The 22,278-nt window shown below is 40.2% G+C and overlaps 1 protein-coding gene across 1 annotated transcript in view; it reads right to left on the reverse strand.

Annotated features, from left to right (window-relative positions):
• RYR2 (ryanodine receptor 2) overlaps positions 1-22,278 on the reverse strand; it is a 908,577-nt gene that overhangs the window by 355,001 nt on the left and 531,298 nt on the right. The window contains 1 exon segment of the mRNA XM_030194683.1: positions 12,111-12,160. Coding sequence (XP_030050543.1) covers positions 12,111-12,160 — 50 coding nt within the window.

Below are 22,278 nucleotides of genomic sequence, written 5' to 3' on the forward strand. Positions count from 1 at the left end.
AATAATTTATTGGGACCCTACAAGGTCCATGTTTTGGCCGAAAGGCCTTCTTCAGGGGTCTAAAACAAAAACATATATAATATAATATAATATAAATAAAAACATATGAAACCATGTTCCATATAAGGTGCTGTGTGTAATGATACTTGAAAATAACATGGAAATGAATAACAGCAATTACATATCATAGCAAACAAATTATGCAAATAAAATAGTATAACATAAATAATGACATTAAAATGGACTTAACGCGAGTTACATAGTAAGGGCAAAAGGACATTATGAAAAATGATATCATAAGCTTATGCATATGAACATAAAATTATAATAAAAAATCATCTGTACCAATTTTAAGAATATAAATACATCCTAAAAACATATTTAAGTTACGTATACTAATATTTCTAGTATGTATACTAATATTTATACTAATATTTCAAGGCAAGATATGATCATAAAAGTAAACGTTAGAAAATAAATTTTATAAAAGTGGGAGCAGACGCACGAGATGGATGGTGGCATCAAAATACGATAACATAGCTGAGATACAATTGAGAGTATTTCATACCTTCAAATTGGTAGATACAAATAATCCAATCAAAAGTGCTTATGGAGTAAAACGATCTGGAATAGCCTCAGGAGAAAAAACTAAAAACTAAAAAAATAGAAAAAAATAAAAGCCCAAAAAATATGTATGTACATATAAACACATTATGAAAAAATGAGCGGCTAAATGATATAATATGAAAGCTTGGACAATAAATATATGATTAAAAGCTCTGTTGTAAGAGTTATGGTCACAACGTATTCCATGTTGCTGAGAGGAATTAAGTTTTAAGTTACCCGACTTTATCACTAAAAATACACTGTATTGAATTAAAAATGTATCAAAATGGTGATGTACATGTCTGTCACGAGATATAATGTACAATACATGAATGCTCAAAGTTAAGGGAAATATGATTGTATAATATAGCGAAACTTCCCGGCCAACAAAACAGCTTTTTCCTACCTCTCTTCTATTTTAGTTGCTTTTTGGTACATTTATTATTATTATTATTATTATTATTATTATTATTATCTCCTGTACAGTTTTGTGGTTTTACCTTGGAAAATATTTTAAGTCTTGACATAATTATTCAAAGCCTGTTGTAAGCCATTACAACAGCAGAGGATTCTGAGGACCTGTGGAAGGATTTTGTGAGGCTAAGAAACTGGGAATCTAAATGGCAGATTAAAATTTATGTGGACAAATGATGCCCCATAGAATACAATAATCCCAAATATTGTTAAAAAATGCAAGTTATATGTTAGGAGTCACCATCAAAGAAAAAAGATTCTGGAATTATAGTGACCAAAACATTGACATTTTCAGCCCTGTGTGCCACAGCTGCCAAAGATGCAAATATTGGAAAATGAATGGAAAACAAAACTTAGAATATCATTATGCCAGTATATAGGCCCATGGTGTAACCACAAATTGAGTACTGTGTGCAGTTCGGACACCTCATCTCAAAAGGGATTTAATGTAACTAGCAAAAATTCAGAGAAGGGTGACAAAAATGATGAAAGGGATGGAACATCACTCTTATGAATAAAGGCTAAAGAGGTTAGGGCTTTTCAGCTTCAAAAAGGGATGACTAGGATGAGATTGATATTCGTTTATAAAACTACAAGTGGGATGGAATGGTTAAATAAGAAACAATTGCTGAACTTTTCAACATCACTAAAACAAGAGGTCATCCCATGAAACTAACAATCAGCAGATTGTAAATGAATCACAAGGAAGCATTTTTCACCCAGTACATAATGACGTTACCATGGTCAAGATGGCATCTATTAGCATGGTCAAGATGACTAACATAGCAGGGTTCAAAAGTAGTCTGGACATATTCCTTGAGTAAAATTCCATAACAAAACATTAGCCAGATAGCTGTTGGGACACTAATGCTTATCCCTTTAAATAAGCTATGAGAAATTTCATCTGCTGGGTTCTTATGCTACCACTGGATTGGCTACCACTGGAGACAGAATGCTAGGCTCGATGAACCTTGGTCTGATTCATTATTTTCTTATGTTATGTCTTTAATGTTTTTATCTGTTGGGGGACTACAGTAGACTATTAATTGCAAACTTAAGGGTTGAAAGTTGTAGAAGAGGTAATTTGAATATTGATTGTGGTGGGGGGTTTCAAAGAATGGATTATTAGGCTAGATGTGCATATGTCTTTTTTGTGAAATTGTAGAGCAGGAGAAAAAAGGTGGTAGAATATGTATCCTGAAGCCATGACTTCTTTTAAAGATTGTAACTATAAATATTAAAAGAAAAAGGAGAAGTTCTTTCTGGGATTTATTAAGCAGAGAATGGATATAATTTTTGTCCATACAGAGTTTGCAAATATGCATGTAAATTATAATTTATTTATAATTAATGTGCATATTTTCTCACACCAGTTACTCTCTGCCTAAATTCCACCCATGTGCATGTCCTCAGTGAAAGTGCACAGTATGCTAACAATATGGGTACTTTTATGCTTGTCAGTATTTTATAAGAGGTCATTCACTTAAATGTGGCCACTTAAAGCTGGATTCTATAAATGGCACACAAAAAATAGGAGCTAGAAAAGAACAGTGCTAAACATGATTCTTTAAAGAACACATGCCCTTTATAGAATTGTGCTTAGTGCCGATTCCCACGCCTTATCTTTGGGTGCCAGACTTATGCCTGTTGAAACTTGGTGTAAATGCAGGCGCACAAGATGGGTACAGAGACCCAGTATTCTGTAACAACATGTGCAACTTTTCAGAATGCCCTTGACATGCCGACGTCCCTCCCATGGCCATGCCCTTTTGAGTTGCACATGATGGGATTTAGGCGTCTTGTGTTATAAAGTAGTGCACATGCATGTGTAAATCTGTCACGTCTGTGGCCGTGACCCCTCTCGGACTCACCTTATTTCCTGTGGTCAGCTTCTGAGCTGGCTTCTGTCTGTTCTTTGTGAGTTAGTTCTGTCTCTGTCTCTGTGTGCTGGCTGCATTGGATTGTCTGGTTACTGTCACCCGTTCCAGATTTCAGCCCAGTCCGGTCCGGATCTTCCAGACTGCCAGACTTGCTCTTTTTGTTTGAACCTACACAGCACCCATAGTTTCCTGGTGATTGCTGCAGTTGAGCCTTAGCTGCTGGGCTTATTAGCTAGTTTGAAACCTTTCTGTTTTGCCTTTGCATTGTCTAAGGCCCTGGTATGTTAGTGCTTGTGCACTTCTGCCTAGTTTAGTTTCTTGTTCTAGTTCCCTGCCTGATTCTAGTTTAGTCTTTGTGTAGCTTAGCTTGTACTGCCCTAGTCTTGACTCTTGTTTGTATTTCTGTGTCTAGTCTGGTTCTCTGTGTTTCTTGTTTAGTGGCTGTGCTGGCAGCTTTTAGACCTGCTCTGTTGTGTGTTGCCTGTTGGTATCCTGCCCCTGCCATGTCCTGCAAAGCCCTGCCGGCCGCCTGCACCCAGGGGCTCAACTCCTGGGGAAAAGCGGCTAAGCGCAGGTGAAGACTAGGTTTCCTGCTCTGCTTGTTCCAGCTGGTTTTGCCTCTGCTGCAACCCCAGTCCGGGGTTCCAGTCCTGTTCTGCCCTGTCCCTGGTTTGAGGGTGGTTTTGCCTGCCACTGCCACTCCTCGGCAGTGGTCCAGGGCTCACAAACCCAGTTTCCAGCTTTGAAAACGTGACATATTCTTTATTTTTCTTCACACGTGGGATATATTCAAGGATTGATTACATTTCAATTAGTTGAAAATGGGAAAATAATACATAAAAGAAGCTGAGGATAGTATAATTTCCTGGAGCAATCATGCTCCAATGAGCTTGAAAATAATTAAGTCTGAGGTGCAGGAGAGAACTTTCAAGGATGATTAATGAGAGATTACCTAAAAAATCCACATATAATATAAGAAGTAAAATTTGCTATTATTTTCAAGAAAACGGTAATGAATATGTGGAAAGAGACAATTTTGGGGATGCATTTTAGGTTGTTCTGGGAGGAACCTTGTAAACTGTGCTTCCTAGTGCAAAAGAATAAGGAAGGAGATTCAGGAAATAGAGAACCAGAAGCTTTGGAAAATACATATAAATTAACAGGTTCAAAGAAAATGTATAAAATTAGTTGTGAGATGGTCTAAACTAAATTTATTGCTAAATGAACAAACTAAAATGAACATGAGAAAAGCAAACAATTGTTTTTCTTTTTGTTAAGAAGACTAATAGTACAAAGAATGTTAGTTTTAGAAGTGAGAAACAGTCATCACAAAAACTGAGCGACAGAGAAGAATAACTTCTACATAACCATAAAGATGACCAAAAGGTTTAGAGCAGAACTTGTTACAACCTGGACATGATTTTGGCGTTACAACCTAGGTGGGCTTTCCATAGGTACATCAATATTCTGTATCTCTGCATAGGGGGGAGGTCACATAATTTTACATAAGTGTTACCATGCTGGAACAGACCAAAGGTCCATTAAGCCCAGCATCCTGTTTCCAACAGTGGCCAATCCAGGTCACAAATACCTGGCAAATCCCAAAAAAGTACAAAATATTTTATACTGCTTATCCCAGAAATAGTGGATTTTCCCCAAGTCCAATTTAGTAACGGTCTATGGACTTTTCCTTTAAGAAGCCGTCCAAACCTTTTTTTAAAAGTATGCTAAACTAACCGCCTTTACCACATTCTCTGGCAACAAATTCCACAGTGTAATTACACGTTGAGTGAAAAAATATTTGCTCCGATTCGTTTTAAATTTACTACTTTGTATCTTCATCGCATGCTCTTTGTATCTTCATCGCATGCTCCCTAGTCCTAGTATTTTTGGAAAGTGTCAACAGACGCTTCACGTCTTTTAAGAGGTCATGTCTTCCTTTTGGGCTTCTTCAGATATGTCCTCCAGGTTTTTTAATTTTTAGAAAAATATCCTCTTTTTCTTTGATGTGCCTAAGACCAACACACCTACCCACGTAATGAGAGAAACCATATCTGGCCTATTAGGGAGTCTTCTACTAAAGCTTTGTTGAGGGATATCCTCTCTTCTGATAAGTACACTTGGGCTCAGACTCAGTCAAACTCATATCTGGAAGTTTTTGAAAAATAGATTATTCTCTATTACTATACTGCACGTCAGTCACTGTTTGATGTGTGTTCATTAACTAAAAGCCACTTATGCATTTGCTACAATTAAATATTTCTTTAGCAAAGGTAGCAATCATTTTTACTTTTCATGTCCTCTTTTTTGTCTCCGCAAATATGGTAACCTACTTGTTTGGCTAGCTGATCAGGCACTGACACTGAATATTGCTGATGCTCACATATCTCCTAGCTCTGCCCAGATTCTGCCCTAAGACAGTGCTGCAGTGGTCAGAAGAGATACTCAGCACAATTTAATCAGACAAGAGCCTCTCCTACTCATTTAATTATTTTAAATATCAAGCTTGTCATGTTTAATTTTATAAAAGTATGGATCACCTCAAGGAATATTCATGAAACATACTAAAATAGAAAATGAGTTATGAGAAATAGAAGACTCAAAACGTATATGCCACCATGTGATGGAATGTATAATAAGTTGTAAGTTCCCCTTAACAATACTCCTTCACAGAGCCACATTAAAAAACCAGGTCCTGCAGAACATAGCAGAGAGGGAAGCCAGATAAAACTCTGGAGCACAGAAAAGCCCAGGGAGAAGAGAAGCAGCCTTACAGTGTATGATTCCACTACATACATGTAAGGTATCAGAAACCTGGCTAAGGTAGGCAAACTATATCTTGCAATCATGTGAGCATCCCATTTCTTGAGGCCTAACTGGTCATCCATTATTTATGTAACACTGCAGTTAGGCTGTGCACACTTTGGGCCAGTCAGCAACTGGCCTATATAAAGACTGTACCTGAATCCCAAGAGACTTTGGGTCCTTTTACTAAGGTGTGCTGAAAAATGGCCTGTGCTAGTGTAGGCATGGGTTTTGGGTGCACACAGGTTCATTTTTCAGCGTGCCTGTAAAAAATACCTTGTTAAAATTTTTGCCATAAATGGACATGCGACAAAATCAAAATTGGCGCACATCCATTTTGGGTCTGAGAGCTTACTGCCAGCCACTGACTTAGTGGTAAGGTCTCATGCGTTAACCGGGTGGTAATGACCTACGTGCACAGAAAGATAAAAATGAAATTACAGCATGGGCCATGTGGTAGCTGGGCAGTAACTCCATTTTGGCATGCGCTGGGCGTGCATAGGCGCCTATCTGGCTTAGTAAAAGAGCCCCTTTATTTTTATTTACTGCATCCACGAAATAATAGGCTTCAGCACAATTTGTGTTAACAAAGAGTCTTGATTTACTTTTATACCCATGTCTAGCAGCATCTGTGAAGGCCCATGCTCAAGCCTCACTCACACTGTCACATATAAATTATATGAGAAAAAAAATCAAGTTACATAAATACATTCTCTGGCAATGAATTCCAGATTTTAATTACACGTTGAGTGAAGAAAAGCTTTCTACGATTCGTTTTAAATTTACTACTTTGTAGCTTCATTTTGTGACTTCTAGTCCTAGTATTTTTGGAAAGAGAAAACAAGCGATTCACGTCTACCCATTCCACTCCACTCAGTATTTTATAGACCTCTATCATATCGCCCCTCAGAAAATCTTTTCTCCAAGCTGAAGAGCCCTAGCCACTTTTGCCTTTCCTCATTGGGAAGTCATCCCATCCCCTTTATCATTTCTATTGCCTTTCTCTGTACCTTTTCTAATTCCACTATTTTGTTTTTGAGATGCGGTGACCAGAATTGAACACAATACTCGAGGTATGGTCGCATAATGTAGCGATTCAAAGGCATTATAATGTCCCATTTTTGTTTTCCATTCCTATCCTAATAATACCTAACATTCTATTTGCTTTCTTATCCGCCGCCACACACTGAGCAGAGGGTTATTTTTATTATTTATTTATTTAGATTTTGCTCACACCTTTTTCAGTAGTATCCCAAGGTGAATTACATTCAGGTACACTGAGTAATTCTCTGTCCCTGGAGGGCTCACAATCTACGGTTGTACCTATATTTCAATGTATCATCAATGACGACACCTAGATCACTTTCCTGGTCGATGACTCCTAATGTGGAACCTTGCATTTGTAGCTATAATTTGGGTTCCCCTTTCCCACATGCATTGTTTTGCTCTTGCTCACATTAAACATCTTCTGCAATTTAGATGCCTAGAGGGGCATAACGGAACGGGGACGACCATCTCTAAGGGCGTCCATCTCTAAGGATGTTCCGGCGAAGGGGCGGGGAAACCCGTATTATCGAAACAAGATGGACATCCATCTTTTACTTCGATAATACGGTCGGGGACACCCAAATCTCAACATTTAGGTCAACCTTAGAGATGGTCGTCCTTAGAGGAGGTCGTCCCCGTTTTTTGGCGATAATGGAAATCGAGGACAACCATCTCAGAAACGACCAAATCCAAGCCATTTGGTCATGGGAGGAGCAAGCATTCGTAGTGCACTGGTCCCCCTCACATGCCAGGACACCAACCGGGCACCCTAGGGGGCATTGCAGTGGACTTCACAAATTACTCCCAGGTGAATAGCTCCCTTACCTTGGGTGCTGAGCCCCCCCCAACCCCCCCAAATCCCACTCCCCACAACTGTACACCACTACCATAGCCCTTAGGGATGAATGGGGGCATCTACATGTGGGTACAGTGGGTTTCTGATATGTTTTGGAGGGCTCACATTTACCACCGCAAGTGTAACAGGTGGGGGGATGGGCCTGGGTCCGCCTGCCTGAAGTGCACTGCACCCACTAAAAACTGCTCCAGGGACCTGCATACTGCTGTGATGGAGCTGGGTATGACATTTGAGGCTGGCATAGAGGCTGGAACAAAATGTTTTTTTAATTTTTTTTAGGGTGGCAGGGGGTTGGTGACCACTGGGGGAGTAAGGGGAGGTAATCCCCAATTCCCTCCGGTGGTCATCTGGTCAGTTCATGCACCTTTTCGAGGCTTGGTCATGAAAAAAAAGGGACCAAATAAAGTCGACCAAATGCTCATGAGGGACGCCCTTTATTTTTCCATTATTGGCCGAGGACACCCATCTCTTAACCACGCCCCCATCCTGCCTTCGGTACACTGCCGACACACTCCCATGAACTTTGATCGTCCCCGCGACAGAAAGCAGTTGAGGATGCAAAAAATCGGCTTTCGATTATGCCGATTTGGGCGACCTCGGGAGAAGGACGCCCATCTCCCAATTTGTGTCAGAAGATGGGCGTCCTTCCCTTTCGAAAATAAGCTAGCTAGTCTCCCAGTCTCGAAAGGTCCTCTTGTAATTTTTCATATTCTTCTTGCGATTTAACAACTTTGAATAACTTTGTGTTGTCAGCAAATTTAATTACCTCACTAATTACTCCATCTCTAGGTCATCTATAAATATGTTAAGAAGCAGTGGTCCTAGCACAGACCCCTGGGTAACACCACTATCTACCCTTCTCCATTGAAAATACTGACCATTTAACCCTACTCTATGTTTTCTATCTTTTAACCAGTTTTTAATCCACAATAGGACACTACCTCCTATCCCTTGACTCTCCAATTTCCTCTGGAGTCTTTCATGAGGTACTTTGTCAAACGCCTTTTGAAAATCGAGATACACAATATCAGCCGACTCACCTTTATCCACATGTTTGTGCACTCTTTCAAAGAAATGTAATAGATTGGTGAAACAAGATTTCCCTTCACTAAATCCATATTGGCTTTGTCTCATTAATCCATGCTTTTGAATATGCTCTGTAATTTTGTTCTTTATAATAGTCTCTACCATTTTGCCTGGCACCGACGTCAGGCTCACAAGTCTATAATTTCCCGGATCTGCTATGGAACCTGTTTTAAAAATCAGCGTTACATTGTCCACCCTCCAATATTCCAATGCCATGCTTGATTTTAAAGATCAATTACATATTACTAACAATAGTTCCGCAAGTTCATCTTTCAATTCTATCAGTACTCTAGAATGAATACCATCTGGTCCAGGAGATTTACTACTCTTCAATTTGTTAAATTGCGCCATTACATCCTGCAGGTTTATAAAGATTTCATTTAGCTTCTTCAACTTGTTAGCTTTAAATACCATTTCTGACACCGGTATCTCTCCTAAATCTTCTTTGGTGAAGACCGAAGCAAAGAATTCATTTAATCTCCCTGCTATGACTGTCTTCCCTGATAGCTCCTTTTACCCCTCAGCCATCTAGCAGTTCAACCGATTCTTTTGCCAGCTTCTTGCTTTTAATATACCTAAAAAAGAAATTTACTGTTTGCCTCCAACAAAATCTTTTTTTCAAAGTCCCTCATTGCCTTTCTTATCAGTGCTTTGCATTTGACTTGACATGCTGTCTCTTATTATTTTCAGTCAGTTCCTTCTTTCATTTTCTGAAGGATTTTCTCTTAGCTCTAACAGCTTCCTTCATCTCACTTTTTAACCATGCCGGCTGTCATTTGGTCTTCCTTCCTCCTTTTTTAATACACAGAATATATTTGGCCTGGGCTTCCAGGATAGTAATTTTGAACAGCATCCATGCCTGATGTACATTTTTAACCTTCACAGGTGTTCTTCTAAGTTCCTTACAAATCTAAAAGGTGGATTATGTTATGAACATAGCTACCATTCTCATTTCATTTTTTTTCTTTTATCACTCTGAGACAAAATGATTTTAGAAAAATTTAAGTTTAGTATAACATACCTTTTCAGTTTCTAGAACTACTTAGAAATGTTTCTTATCCTGTATTTGTGTTTAGCTTGTACTTGTATTCAGTTTTATACTGTTTTTTTATTAGTTTCTTTTTTTTCCCTTTGTAAAAGTTGTGCATAAAGACTAAACAAAATATTTCTCATAAGTTTCATTCAGAACTTATCTACACCACAAAACTTATATCACTGGAGCCAGTCAGTTTGGAATATATTTCCGTTTCTCCTCCCAAAGCAAGCATACACCGAAACACAGTATTGATTTCAGGTTCATGGACTCTACAGAGCACTTCATATTTTTAACTCTCTTCCATATACAGCTTATAAATGATAAATAATCTTGTTTATAAGTGAAATTATTTAAAAATTTTGGCCATTGCATCTGGTGATATAATTTGGGTTGGCATTGACTCTATGAAGTAACTTTGGTGCTCTTCACAGCTGACTGGCTGAAATGTTCATCTTTGTAAGTTCTTAGTTGACAGACATAACACTTTTCACACCATTTACAGCAAAACCTCACTAAATCTCTATTCTTTTTTTGTGTGTATTTCTACAACCAATTCCCCTGATTACTTATCTCTTCTTTATATATCTGCTTTGGAGAATGTTCATACAGAAGAGAAAAGGACAAACTGGGACCACAGCAAAGTAATTTGGATGTGCATAAAATGCTAGGGACCTGCTTTCATGCAGTGATAAGTACACACTACATATTTTAGCACACACAAACATTTTTCTACACTAATAAGCCTATTCACTAAATGCTAAATGCTACAGGCTCATTATATCTAACAGTTACCCCGCTCATGTTTATCAATTTTAAAGTTAGTGCAGCCCACATTAACTCAGCACATACACCTACACATGTTCCAGTGAACACTATTTAGTTTTAAAGCACTATTTCATTTCACTATGTGTTGAAATTAAATAGTATCTACTAAAACTTATCAAAAACAAAAACCAATAGAAAACCCAGAAATGAAACAAAAACAAGAACAAACAATTTTCTGTCAACACCAGAAAATATCCCACAGCTGGAAAATTTGCCACTGTCAGGCAGAGGCTATTAGGGGCCCTTTTACTACGCTGCCATAAAATGGGCCTTGCACTAGCGACTTTGGCTGTTTTTCACAAGTGCCAGTGTCCCTTTTATCACAGTGGGTAAAAAGGCCAAAAAAGGAAATAGCCATACAGTAAGTTTGCACTTGTGCTGCATGGCCATTTTGGGGGAGAGCACTTACTGCCATTCATTGGTAAGGACTCACGTGCTAACCCGACGGTAACCGGACAGCGCATGGCGCTGCCCAATTACCTCCAAGTAACCCCCTGCAAAAATATTGCTAAAATATTTCTGCTAGCACTGGAAATGGCATGCGCTGGTGGTGGAACAACCACCGGCATCTGCGTTGGGCCAGCGGTAGTTCCAGGTTGCTGCATGGCAACCCTTTAGTAAAAGGGCTCCTTAGTTCTTTTTGGGATGAAAATCTTAGAGGTTTCAATAAAGCAGAAAAGCTGAGTTCCTCTATTGAAGAATGTAATGTAAGGGTTTTCAGCATGTCCTGTTTCAATGCACACAGAAACCTTTTCCTCAGTGGGGGAAGCTCCCCAGGAAATCACATCTGTCATTCCATCCCTGTTTTTGTTTCATGTCCAACAGGGCACCTTTGAAAAGGGAGTTATTTTCCAAATCTGCAACTATCTTATTTTGAGTAATATGATTCTCTCTGAGCTTCGCAGAAACCCACTGACAAATCCAGGGTTGAAACAAATATATATATTTTTAATTTGGATTTTTCTCACACCTTTTTCAGTAGTAGCTCAAGGTGAATTACATTCAGGCACAATGAGTATTTTCTTGTCCCTAGAGGGCTCACAATCTAACTTGTACCTGAGGCAATGGAGGATTAAGTGACTTGCCCAAGATCACAAGGAGTAGCAGTGGGATTTGAACCAACCATCTCTGGGTGTCAAGACAGGTGCTCTAACCACTAGGCCACTCCTCCACTCCATGCATGCACTCCATGCATTTGACAGTTTCGAGTCACAAACAGTGATCGGTGTATGTAATCTGCATGCAAACCCCTTTGTGTACTGGTCACTGTTTAGACTCAGTAAGTTTTACCAAGGCCCTGAGTCCAATGCAGGTCATTCTGAGAGACTATTAACCCCCTAGCAAACTACAGAGCTCTACCAACCTGAAGAATCAGTTATTACTCTTGAAGACCATGCATGTAGTCATGCAATCATGCAACAGTGCATAACAAAAAGCAAAACTGGCAAAGAAAACCAAAGTGATGCCATGCTAGTACTCTCAAGGGTTTCCTTACCAAATAGTGAGATCCTATTTCTGACAAGAATGCCGAGTTTGCAGAATAGGCTACAGACAAAGAAAAGAAAAGAAAAAGAGAAGGACAAGGAAAAAGGGAGAAGAAAAAGACAGCAGAAATATGAGCAGGGAAAAAGAAACATGATGTCACACACAAGGACTATTTCCTTTAAAGGTAATGTGGGGCTCAGCATCTTGACGAAAAGCTTTCTAAGTGCACAACATGGTTAGATAAGCTTTGACTGTATTATTTTAACAAATAATATCTCATGAAAGTATAGCTAAATAATATAAAAGCAGTTTGTTGGAAACCCACAAGAAAAGTAACCAAGACTTATAAGTAGAGAACTGATGAATCAAAAAACAGTATTCCTCAAGGTCAGAATAAATAATGGGAAAACAAAGGGGTCAATATTCAAAGGGCTTTAACCAGGCAGGAGAAGATCCTTTCTGGTTAAACCCCACTGAGGTGACTAGCTGGGTTAGGGGCAGTCAGGGGACAGTGTTTGGGCAGAGCCACTACTTGGTCAGTTACGGTCAATATTCAGTCCACTAACCATCTAAGTAAGAAGATAAAAATAGGACAACAAAAAGGCTGTCCAACTTTCTCCACCAAGTTAACTGGCAAGCAGTTTGAATATTGGCCAGTGCACAGTTAACTTCCAAGTCGCTGTGCTAACCCAGATAGTCAATGCTGAAGCCTGGATATGCCCCAACATTGAATACCCAGGGTTAATTCAGCCCACAGCTCTAGGTGCCTTATAAGCCGCTAACAACCACTGGCTGACTATTGAATCCTAAGTTACTTACCTATATCAGGTGTTCTCCATTGGTAGCAGGATGTAAATGCTCACAGCATGGGTGACATTACTGACAGAACCCAAGTGGGAACATTCTCCCGCTTAGAATACACTGAAAGGTTTTGAGTCATTCCACCGTAGCTGCTGCACCTCACAGTTTATATGCTTAGCTTGATAGAATACAACTTCTTAGGGAGGTGGACAGGTATATGAGGACTTGCATTTGGCAGATCACAAGGAACACCTGCTGCAGGTAAGTAACCTGTTTTTTCTCCAAAGACCAGCAGGATAGCAAGTCCTCACCACCTGGGACTGCCTAATTACAGTCATCACAACATGGGGATGTCCTAACTCATGGCAGCTTTCAAAAAGAGGGGGGGGGGGGGGAAATAACAACACTGGAGGCAATTTGACAACTAGGCTCCACGAATGAGGCATGCTGATGCCGCACACTGAGCGCCAATTTGATAGCTGCATCTGTGTCCCAAGATGCCAATATAGAATACTAGCGAAAGTAAGCATTGATGCACCTAAAGTTAGGTGCAAACATTTATCCCAGGTCAATGGCAGGCATAAATGTTTGTGCCTAAGTGTTCCATGATATGCACATAACCTACAGTATTCTATAAATTATGAGTATATGATGGAGACACGCCCATGCCCCTCCCATGTTCCATACCTTTACAGTTACATGCTGAAATACACAGTACTTTATAGAATAGTCAGTAGTGCACTTATACACCTATGTACCACTATTTTGTGCACCTACATGCATAACTACACACGCCTAGTTAAATAATTGCCTGCAATATGTTGCAAAAGGCAGACACCAAAACTGTTTTTTGCTGGCAGTCTGGAACAGAAAGGAAAATGGGCTGGAGAGGGGGGAATGGCTTTGGATTCTAATTCCCAAAGAGGTTCTGGCTAAACCTACTGCCTGATTGAAACTCCTAATCTTTGCAGCTGCTCCTTTTAGCTTTTATTTTTTTTAAATATCTTCCTTATTTTATCATAGATGCCCTTTCAGATGTTAAATCCCGATGAAGTAGATTTCCTTGGTGTCTTCACTAGTTACTAACTCAAATTTGATCATGTTATGATCGCTATTTCCAAGTGCCCCAACATGGTTACCTCTTGTATTGAGTTCTGCATCCCACTAAGGACTGGGCTGAAATAGCTCTCCCTTTTCTTTTTTATTTCGGTCAATTCTGGGGTAACTGAAATAATAATAACAATAAAAAAGGTAGCAGAACCAAGCAACCATACACAAAATACGTAATTCTACTGCAGCAGCATTTAGCCAACAGCCAAGCAATCAATAAAAAGCTAACCAAAATCATTGAAAGATACAAACCCAGGATCTCAGTGTTCATCCACCCCATATATTATCATCTGGTGTTTAAAAAAATCAATGAACTGATGTAATATTCTGTGCTGTGTTTAAACTAAGTGAAGAAAAACATCCTTAACTAAAGGATGAATGGGCAAAAAAAACTCCACTACAAAAATTCAAAACCGATGACCAAAATTTACAGTACTGCTTTGCTGATGACACAAGTTATTCAAAGTTGATAAATCGCAAGAGGATTGTGAAAAATTGCAAGAGGACATTACTGGGCATCCAAACTGCAGATGACATTTAATGTGAGCAAATGCAAAGTGATGCATGTGGGAAAGAGGAACCCAAATTATAGCTATGTAATGCAAGGTTCCAAGTTAGGAGTAACTGACCAGGAAAAGGATCTTGGTGTCATCGCTGATGATAATTTGAAACCCTCTGCTCAGTGTGCAGCGGCAGCTAAGAAAGCAAATAGAATGTTAGGTATTATTAGGAAAGAAAAAAATGAGAATGTTATAATGCTATTGTATCACTGCATGGTGCGACCACAGCTCGAATACTGTGTGCAGTTCTGGTCACCGCATCTCAAAAAAGATATAGTGAAACTACAAAAGGTACAGAGAAGGGTAATGAAAATGATTAAAGGGATTGGAACGACTTCCCTTTGAGAAAATGCTAAAGTGGCTAGGGCTCTTCAGCTTGGAGAAAAGATGGCAGAGGTAGGGTAGGAGTAGATAAACTTGTTCTGCTGCAGTATGTGCAGACCATGTCACTCCTTGTGTGTGTGGGACTAACAAGTTAGTTACTTCCTTCATTAAAAGCCTGATTGAAGAGCCAAGATTTCAGCTGCTTCGTAAAGCAGAGATAGTCTTGTGTAACTTCTTTTGCAGAGGGTGTGATTAAGGAGGACCTTATTGTCTTTGGAGGTGTGTAGAGGGTGACCTTGTTCTTCAGCTACTTGGGGCCATTTCTTTTAAGAGCCTTGAAGATGAGATTCTATGATTCAATGTATTTGAGTTGCTCTAAAGTGGGTGAAACACGTTTTGGATAGACTGGAGCTGCATGCCCCTGACAGTTGTTGATGTGTATGTACATATATAAGACAAAATGGGGAGGTTTTCTTAAGCCAATGTTTGAGAAACAGGGGGCAAAACAATTTTGTAAAACAACTCAGTCTTCAGAGGCTTTTTCCTACCCAGAAGATAGATTGGATTGGAGGTTTACTACTGTGAAATATATATTCAATCTCTCAGGGTGATTTAAATTTTGAAAGTTTACAGTAGTATTTGGTTTTTCCACAGACACATCCTTAGTGAAAGAGGATATTGTATACCCTGAAGGGCTTGCCCTGGCTACAGGATCACTTCCTGCTACACCAAGGTGATGCTCTCATTTCAGGTGACTTTTTCTTCTCCATGTCAACACAGAAGTTGCCAGATTGCAAGTGAGACTTCTGTACTATGTCCATGAAGGTGTCGTTTATATACCTTTCTCTGCCTCAGTTCATCCAAGTCTGCTACTCTAGTCTCCAGGGATTGGAGTTCTTTGCACCAATGCACAGATATGGTCTCTCACTGAAAATCAAACAAGCAATAGTGGGGGCAGGATTAATGCATAGGCAAATTAGGCACATGCCTAGGGCTCAGATGTTTAGGAGGGGCTCTAGCAATGGTTGTCAAGGCACATTTTTACCCTGGTAAGAAAGATGCCAACTGAAAGAATAGTTGAATAGAAAAAGATCAGGGCCACTGCTGCCCATGTAGATCACTGTATTCTTACCACCCCCTTCCATGGTTCTCCAGGTGGCAGGAAGAGTCGGTGAGCAGCGTTTCTTATATGCCGTACCATCCTCTGCAGTGAGAACCAATCAGTATGAATTTTAAAATATATTTACATTATGATAGAGGGATGGGGGTGGTCTTGATGCACTTGTTTACCTAGTTAAGTATTGCCACACTGAGACAGACCAAAGGTTCGTCAAGCCCAGCATCCTGTTTCCAACAGTGTCCAATCCAGGTCACAAATACCTGGCAAGATCCCGAAAAAGTTAAGTATTGCCATTCTGGGACAGACCAAAGGTCCATCAAGCCCAGCATCCTGTTTCCAACAGCCAGCATCCTGTTTCCAACAGGGCTTAATAAATGGTTAATTCAGCGCTGTACTTACTGAAAAAAGACTGGCTAGTCATCCTGCTGATGGAGTTGCTGAATTATTTATTAAGTTACTAATGGAGTAGGAGTGTGTAAACTAAAGTCCCTTAAAATTACTATGATGATATTAAGGATGTACTATGAAAATGATAGGACCCCCAGCTCAGAAGGGAATATCAAGAATTAAGCATTAATCATGTGAAACTAAGATAATTTTAAGACAGAGCAGGACAGATGCATTGAACATAGTTACAATTTGATGACACTTGCTGAATTAAGAGTTTCAGCAATCTTAAGTAATGAATGTTTTGTTCAGATGCTGGGAAGTTTCACTAAGAACATGCAAGTTTGGAAGGGAATAGGGAAGTAAAAGCGAAATATGCAGATGTCTGAGTATGCAGATGTAATATGGAATAATGTATGTTAGTTCCGTATTCTTATACATGTTAATGATCTTTACCAAAATAGCAAGCAGCTATCTGACCTTTGCTCTCTAGAATGCTGATAGAAGTTGAATATAATCTTCAACCAATGAGCATCAATATCTTGTACCGTCTATACCATGTATCCAATCATGTATATTGTATGTCTGCTGACTCTGACCTCATGATGTAATGCATTCCTTTAGTTAATAAAAATGGAGCAGAGAGCCAGAAGGAGTTGAGACAGTTCTGGGTGGCCACACTGTCATTATGTGAGACCCTCCTTTCTCTCTCTCAAAGGCCATTGGTCTATATATTTTTTTTTATTTATTAGCGGTGTGCGTGTGGATTTTTTCCCCTTGGTCTCTTAGAGTTGAAAATAAAGGGCCAAATATATTTCTGTTCTGGGTGGGGTCCCAGGCAATCAACTAGTTATATGATTATACTATGGAGCTCATTTTCAAAGCAGATATATGTCTCAAAATGGCCAGAAAAATGTCATCTGCTTAAAACATCTAATTCGCAATTTTCAAAAAGGCATAATTGGGACTTTTTCACTGTGTTTGTTCAAATAGCAAGGGGACATGTTGGAGGTGTGTTTTGGGTGGGACTAGGGTGGACACAAAATAAAGACATCTTTCAGCAACAATGGAACAGGAGAAAATGTCCAGGACACAAAAGAAGTACCTGGAGAAAAGGAGAAACAGGGGTGATATGATACAGACGTTCAAATATTTGAAAGGTATTAATCCGCAAGCAAACCTTTTCCAGAGATGGGAAGGTGGTAGAACTAGAGGACATGAAATGAGGTTGAAGGGGGGCACACTCAAGAAAAATGTCAGGAAGTATTTTTTCATGGAGAGAGTGGTGGATACTTGGAATGCCCTCCCGCAGGAAGTGGTGGAGATGAAAAGGTAACAGAATTCAAAAATGCATGGGATAAATATAAAGGAATCCTGTTCAGAAGGAATGGATCCTCAGAAGCTTAGGAGAGATTAGGTGACAGTGCCAGTGGTTGGGAGGTGGGGCTAGAAGTTGGGAGGCGGGGCTAATGTTGGGCAGTCTTCTGCAGTCTGTGCCATAACAATGGCAGATACAAATCAAGGTCAGGTATACATATAAAATAGCATATGAGTTTATCTTGTAGGGCAGACTGGATGGACTGTACAGGTCTTTCTCTGCCAACATCTACTATGTTACTATCCTGCTTATTTTTGAAGGAGAAGGCCGGCCATCTTCCAACACAAATGGGGAGATGGCCGGTCATCTCCTAAACCCGGCCAAATCAGTATAAACGAAAGCCGATTTTGGCCGGCTTCAACTGCTCTCCGTCGCAGGGCTGCCCAAAGTTCAAGGGGGTGTGTTGGCAGGGTACTGAAGGCAGGATGGGGGTGTGGATAAGAGAAGGCCAGGTTCGGCCGATAATGGAAAAAAGAAGGCCGGCTCTGACGAGCACTTGGCCGGCTTTACTTGGTCCATTTATTTTTAAGACCAAGCCTCAAAAAAGTGCCCCAACTGACCAGATGACCACCGGAGGGAATTGGGGATCACCTCCCCTTACTCCCCCAGTGGTCACCAACCCCCTCCCACCCCAAAAAAATGTATAAACATTTTTGTGCCAGCCTCTAAGCCAGCCTCAAATGTCCATCACAGCACTATGCAGGTCCCTGGAGCAGTTTTTAGTGGGTACTGCAGTGGACTTCAGGCAGGCGGACTCAGGCCCATCCCCCCTACCTGTTACACTTGTGGTGGTAAATGGGAGCCCTCCAAAACCCACCCGAAACCCACTGTACCCACATGTAGTTGCCCCCCTTCACCCATAAGGGTTATGGTAGTGTTGTACAGTTGTGGGTAGTGGGTTTGGGGGGGGGGGCTCAGCACCCAAGGTAAGGTAGCTATGCACCTGGGAGCAATTTTTGAAGTCCACTGCAGTGCCCCCTAGGGTGCCCGGTTGGTGTCCTGGCATGTGAGGGGGACCACTGCACTATAAATGCTGGCTCCTCCCACAACCAAATGGCTTGGGTTTGGCTGGGTTTGAGATGGCCAGCATTAGTTTCCATTATCGGCGGAAACCAATGGCGGCGATCTCTAACGCTGGCCCAAATGTTTGAGATTTGGCCAGCCCCGACCGTATTATCAAAATGAAAGATGGCCGACCATCTAGTTTCGATAATATGGTCGGGTATGCCACTTTACGGGGCCGGCCTTAGAGATGGGTGCCCATATAGATGGCCGACCCCGTTCAATTATGCCCCTCTATATCTTTATCTAGACCTGTTTCAATCAAGCCTAAAGTTACAAAAAGGTGCTCTGATGGTTTTTTGGGGGGGGACTTTATGACGCTCCAATTCTGGCTTGGACATTCTATCAAAAATGCCCCTCCGTGTACTACTAACAGTTAATAACTGGATGATGAGAATGCCCTGATTTAAACTTTCTATCCTTCTAATTAGTATAAAAGCCTATAAATCAAAGATCAGGCCTGGGATAGATGGGAGTTCGAGTGTCTGTATAGGAATTAAACTCTAAACAGAGAGTTCCTTTAACTGTTAGCTGTGCTCTAGACAGATGTCATATTAAATTCTAAAACAGCAACTTTAAATGCTACACTATACTCTCTAATAGTGGATCTCTAATAGTCTTTTAAATACTAAGCTAAACTGCCTGTGTTAAATAAGAAGAGCAATTTAAAATAAGAACCTGAAATTACTTAGGGGCCCTTTTACAAAAGAGCAAGAGGGCTAACGCATGGGTAGCATGCACCCAATCGGCATTACCGCCAGGATAGTGCATGCACCTGGTGGTAATTCCAATTTTGGCATGTGCTGAATCCCAAGGTAGAAACTAATTTTCTGTTTCTTACCGCAGGGAGCATTCCCGGTGGTAACTAGCAGCATGATGAATGGTTACCACGTGGGTAGCCCATGAGCCCTTACCACTAGGTCAATAGGTGGAAGTAAGGGCTCAGGCCATAAATAGACCAATGCTAGTTTTAGTATTAATGCAGGCCCATTTCCCGGCCCATTAAAAAACAACCTTTTTCCCACCCACGGTAAAAAATGGCCCAGTGCTTGCCTAAAAGATAGGCCCACACTACCACAGGCCACGTTTTACTGCAGCTTTGTAAAAGAACCCCTTAGTTAATCTCAAGTCTACCTTTCTCCAAGTTTGAATGTAATTTTTCAGAAGAAAATTCTCACCATGGAAGTTTTCCTCTCCTCAATATGTAACTACTATATTACTATTTCTCCTAAGATACCTGCATAAATATGGAATGCTAACTTTTTATTTATTTATTCTATTTATTGAAATTTGATCACATGCCAAACTTGAATCAAGCTCTGTGTGTAGTGGAATAAAATGAAGAAACATAAACACAATTCAAAAATAAAATCTGGATGCTACTATAGTGGAGGAGTGGCCTAGTGGTTGAGGTGGTGGACTCTGGTCCTGAGGAACTGAGTTCAATTCCTACTTCAGGCACAGGCAGCTCCTTGTGACTCTGGGCAAGTCACTTAACCCTCCACTGCCCCAGGTACAAATAAGTACATGTATATAATATGTAAGCTGCATTGATCCTGCCTTGAGTGGGAAAGCACGGGGTACAAATATAATAAAAATAAAAAATTAACATATCCATACTAAATAAATAACAATCACATGCTCATACTGTAATTTTTAACAACAGAAATGCAATAAAATATTTCTTGACCTCAACTTCACTGTTCAAAAAGCCAGGCCTTAACAAGTTTCTGGAATCACAAATAGATGGTTTCTAAGTAAATTTGCAATACAAAGAGTTCCATAATTTAGGACCAGAAAAGGCAAATCTCTGCTGCTAGTTTGCTTTAAGTGACCTTGTGAAGGAACATTTAAAAACAAGGACCATGAAGAACATAGAATATAAGAATTTACACAATAAGTCACTTATTTGTTTTTTATGTAGATCATAGTAAAGACAGTTACAATAGTCTATTATATATGTATACACAAATTGGACAAAATGAGATTCTGAAAAACAAATTTCAGAAAATAAAGATTGAACAGACATCAGAATCTTTTCTGTTTCAGTCACTGATTAAACTGAAATTATCAAAAGGTTGAATCTTGGACAAAGTCATCAGTACCTGCATTTTCCTCAATCAAGTCTCTTGAATCAACTTAATAAGTTCCATAGTTTTTGTATCTACTTTCCAAATCTGACTGTTTATCAAAATCAGAACTGCCTTCCTCTAAAATGTCCTCAAATGTGCAACATATTTTCATGATCTTAGAATGAAAATAGTCACTACTAATCTAGAAAGAGAGTTCATCAGTGTAGGCACCGGGCCCTTTCCTTGAAAAGAAGCTCAAGACTGAAAAATTGCTTTTGGCTTATTCAAGGAAACAGAGCAGAGATTCTCAACCCAGTCCTCAGGACACACCTAGTCAGTCAGGTTTTCAAGACTCCCACAATAAATATATGTGAGATACATTTGCATGCACTGCATCTGTTGTATGGCATGAAGGAGTGGCCTAGTGGTTAGAGCACTGGTCTTGCAATCCAAAGGTGGCTGGTTCAAATCCCACTGCTGCTCCTTGTGATCTTGGGCAAATCACTTAACCCTCCATTGCCTCAGGTACAAACTTAGATTGTGAGGTGTGAGCCCTCCTGGGACAGAGAAATATCCAGAGTACCTGAATGTAACTCACCTTGAGCTACCACTGAAAAGGTGAGAGAAAATAATAAATAAAATAAAAAAACCACCTAATTCATTGTAGATATCCTGAAAACCAGACTGGCTGGGTGTGCCCTGAGGGCTGGGTTGAGACAGGGCTGTGGAGACTGGGCTGGGCTGGGGACAAGGCCGCCCCTGGGCCCCACCACCCCCTGAGCAGGGCCCAGTGCCACTGGGCCGGGCCCCTTCCACTCAAACCCCTGCCAGCAAAAGTGCTGTTTTCTGACTCCAGCGTACGCAGCCCACACACCTGCTGATCTTTGCTGTACTCTGCAGGGCATCTGACATCCTCTGTTTTTGTAGAGCCAGATATGACGGTGTGCTAAGGATGGAAAGTACCACTAGCCTGCGGTAGCCTGGTGGTACTTCCTGTTTAGCTAGTGGTAAGCCCATGTTGGGCTTACTGCTTACTAAAAGGGGCCCTATGTGCCTTAAAGCAGTGCTTCTCAACCCAGTCCCTGAGGCACACCTAGTCCTATCAGGTTTTCAGGATATCCACAATAAATATGGATGAGATAGATTTACATACCATGAAATCTACCTCATGTATATTTATTGTGCAAATCCTGAAAATCTGATGGGACTAGGTTTTGCCTAAAGGACTGGGTTAAGAAGCACTGCCTTAATGCACATAACTTATGGTATTACATAAGTACATATGAGTACTGCTCAGACATTGCCCATATGTGCACATATCTGTAAAATATGTTCTATGTAATATAAAGGCATATTTACAGATT

The sequence above is a fragment of the Microcaecilia unicolor genome, chromosome 3 (assembly GCF_901765095.1).
Source record: "Microcaecilia unicolor chromosome 3, aMicUni1.1, whole genome shotgun sequence".
Taxonomy (NCBI): domain Eukaryota; kingdom Metazoa; phylum Chordata; class Amphibia; order Gymnophiona; family Siphonopidae; genus Microcaecilia; species Microcaecilia unicolor.